Raw genomic sequence first — 2,683 nt, 5'->3', positions numbered from 1 at the left:
CGGATGCCAGAGGCCGGCCCTTACCAGCTGGCTGTGGCGCACGCAATGGAAACCAAACAACGGTGTGGCTTTCGGGAACGCAACAAAATACGTGCAATCTTTCACAATTCGCGAAGCGATGAGTCATTATCGCATGATTTACGATCTATGTTGGCCAGTCGAGGAATTGTTTTATTACGCCAAGGTAGCCAGTGGATTACGGCGGGCTCATCGTATCCGATGGCCGTGTCTGGTGTCGCGTGCATGGTGAAATCGAACGGTGCCACCCAGTTGAGAATGTTGATTGTGCCCCAAAGTGGATGAACGCTGAGTCACGCTTTTTTATCTTCACTTTTCGCCATAAACCGTCTTCAGCAAGGTAAAGTATGACCAGGAAGCTTGTAGTATCTAAAACGAGAGATAAACGCGCGCACGAGTTTGTATCATTTACATTCGGTTCGGGGTGAAATAAGTTCGCCGAATTGCATCACCCCGCCGACACTCACGCTGCTGAACGTCTTGATTTGGATGGGCCAGATCTTCCAAGCAGTCAAGATCATCGGCTCCTGGCTCTTCAGCATTATTTGCGAAACGGACATGCGAAACGATTTGTTCTCCTCGTACCACAGGCAGTTGTAGGTCGCATCCGCGATGTCACCGCTCTGCGGATGGGGTCAGCTTTAGTAGAGATATTGCCAACAGGAGAGCTACCCACGCTTCCATGCTACCTACCGACTGCACAATATCCTCCCCGTAGGCACACAGCATCAGCAGTTCGATCAGAAAGCACAGCATAAATAGCACGAACTTACTAAGCGTATAGCCCGTGACGGTCTGCGGAAGCGTATTTTGGAAATAAAAAATAAAGCAAAGTGTTTCCTACGCTCCGAATCAATTCCGTTTCCCTACGCCCTTCAAAGACAGATTCGGTGCGCAATAGGAAGCTCACCGCAGGCCATTGCGTCACAGGCCGTGCGAAAAGCACGTGCCTCCGTATCGCGGTGCAATCGATTGTCCATTCAATCGCCAGCATAACGCATGCATGAGCACGAAACCCCTTATTTGGAGCAGTGGTCTCGCTGGTACGGACACGCAAATAGCACCGAGAATCATTTGCGATAAGATAAGATAGACTCCCGTGGCGGCCAGAGTCTAGTGGGGTCGTATAAAACGTTGTCGCGGAGCCGCACGTGCTAAGATAGCATCTAAAATATTTATGATGGTGAAGCGCAAAAAAGAGCCTCACAAAAATGCGCACGATGCAATTTGGTACCCGCCACGTCATTATTGCGAGTCCGTGCATTTCCGCTTCCTGCTGGCCAGCACATCGTCTATGGAATCGCATTTCAGACCCGCCTCTAGCCGCCGGAAAACTCATTACCCACCGTTATCATAAACGCCTGGATGCAAATGATGATGGAACTGCCGAAAAAGTTGATGAACAGTGCCACGCTGAACACGTTCTGCATGAAGACGCTGCATCTGAAAATGATGTGTGTGATTTTTTGCAGGCCGATTAATATTTCCACCTACCCCATAAGGTCCTGATGAGTAACGATGGCGTCGTACAACCGGGCCCGATTGACGTCCCGCTTCCGCTCCCCACTCGTCACCACCTGGGCGATGTTGAGCTTCAGAATGCGAAAGTGCATGCAGAGGTGGGCGGCCAAAATACAAAACAGACAATCGAATGCCTAAAAGCCAAAAAAGAAAGTTAACCTTCTCAACCGATGAAGGTTGGACATAGAATTTCGTTTGCACACCATGTGTATGATGATTCCTGTAAATCCAATAATGAAGTACAGGGGATAGACGAACCAGACGAACTTTGAGCCGCCGTACGGATCGAACGGCCACCAGATGTTGAAGGGCAGCTTCCGAACCCAGGCGCCGGTGTGATGGTGGTGGTAGATCATTTCCGCGATGGGTAGAATCGTGAAGGCGATTCCCATCACAATATTCACGACCGCGGTCACCGTGGTTACCGTTATTGCTGGCCGCATTGTCTCCTCACTCACCGCCTTGTGTAGGTCGCTGACAATCTGGTAACGGGAAGAGTGGCGCTCTGGGAAAACCGGAGACCGACGCGATGTGGAAAACTTACCGCGCGTTTCCATTTCGCGTTGAACAGCGCCACGAGCTCGGCGATCGTGTTGCGGCGCACGGCGAGGATCACCATCTTTAGCACACCGATCGTACAGTATCCGATGCAGGGAGCCTGGAACGTCACTTCTAGGAAGTTTACCTCGCTTTGAAACATCTGGCCAAGATACAATAGCTCTCCGATTGTGGTGTAGAAGAGCGTCACAAACGATGCAATGAACAGTGCGTTCCTACGCACGGCAGCCAGCACCGTTGCTGGGTAGTAATCCTGACAGGGCGGTACACCGATCATTAGAAACATTCGATTGGTGTTTCTCAATGTCTCCTCAAAAGTAATAGTCCAGCTGGCCATGATCAGCTAGCGTACAAACGTGCGAAGAACGATTCTGCAGGATATCTGCCTTAAGCGTGGAGCTTTTTATAGGAGTCCGTTCCTCGAAGGACTCAAGGACTCAGGGATAAAGGTGGGAACGATTTAACAGTTTGTTCATGTGCTATCAAAAATTCATAACTTCACTGACCAGCATGATTTATTGACCGCAAAATCACGGTGTGTGTGACGGTAATTTGCCCGCGCCCGAGCCAACCAATTCCTTCGTCA

At 50.2% G+C, this 2,683-nt stretch overlaps 1 protein-coding gene across 1 annotated transcript; it reads right to left on the bottom strand.

Annotated features, from left to right (window-relative positions):
- Positions 1 to 287: 287 nt before the first annotated feature.
- LOC128267200 (odorant receptor 4-like) lies at positions 288 to 2,434 on the bottom strand. The gene is made up of 7 exons (XM_053003990.1): positions 2,084 to 2,434; positions 1,743 to 2,021; positions 1,513 to 1,673; positions 1,365 to 1,461; positions 712 to 813; positions 486 to 641; positions 288 to 387 (listed from the first exon to the last, which is right to left on the bottom strand). Exons 1-7 carry the CDS (start codon positions 2,432 to 2,434, stop codon positions 328 to 330), a joined length of 1,206 nt encoding a protein of 401 aa, XP_052859950.1. The 3' UTR covers positions 288 to 327.
- Between the last annotated feature and the right edge of the window lie 249 nt (positions 2,435 to 2,683).

This window comes from Anopheles cruzii, chromosome 2 (genome assembly GCF_943734635.1).
Source record: "Anopheles cruzii chromosome 2, idAnoCruzAS_RS32_06, whole genome shotgun sequence".
NCBI classification, from domain to species: domain Eukaryota; kingdom Metazoa; phylum Arthropoda; class Insecta; order Diptera; family Culicidae; genus Anopheles; species Anopheles cruzii.
This window is presented reverse-complemented; position numbering and strand designations above follow the sequence as displayed.

Bases quoted from the DNA above. Each gene is read 5' to 3' on its own strand.
- LOC128267200 (XM_053003990.1), bottom strand. From the start codon at position 2,434: ATGGCCAGCTGGACTATTACTTTTGAGGAGACATTGAGAAACACCAAT. The intron at 1,674-1,742 runs GTGTGCAAACGA...TTTGGCTTTTAG, and splicing joins CAGGAATCATCATACACATG to GCATTCGATTGTCTGTTTTG. The intron at 642-711 runs GTAGGTAGCATG...CCCCATCCGCAG, and splicing joins GGGAGGATATTGTGCAGTCG to AGCGGTGACATCGCGGATGC.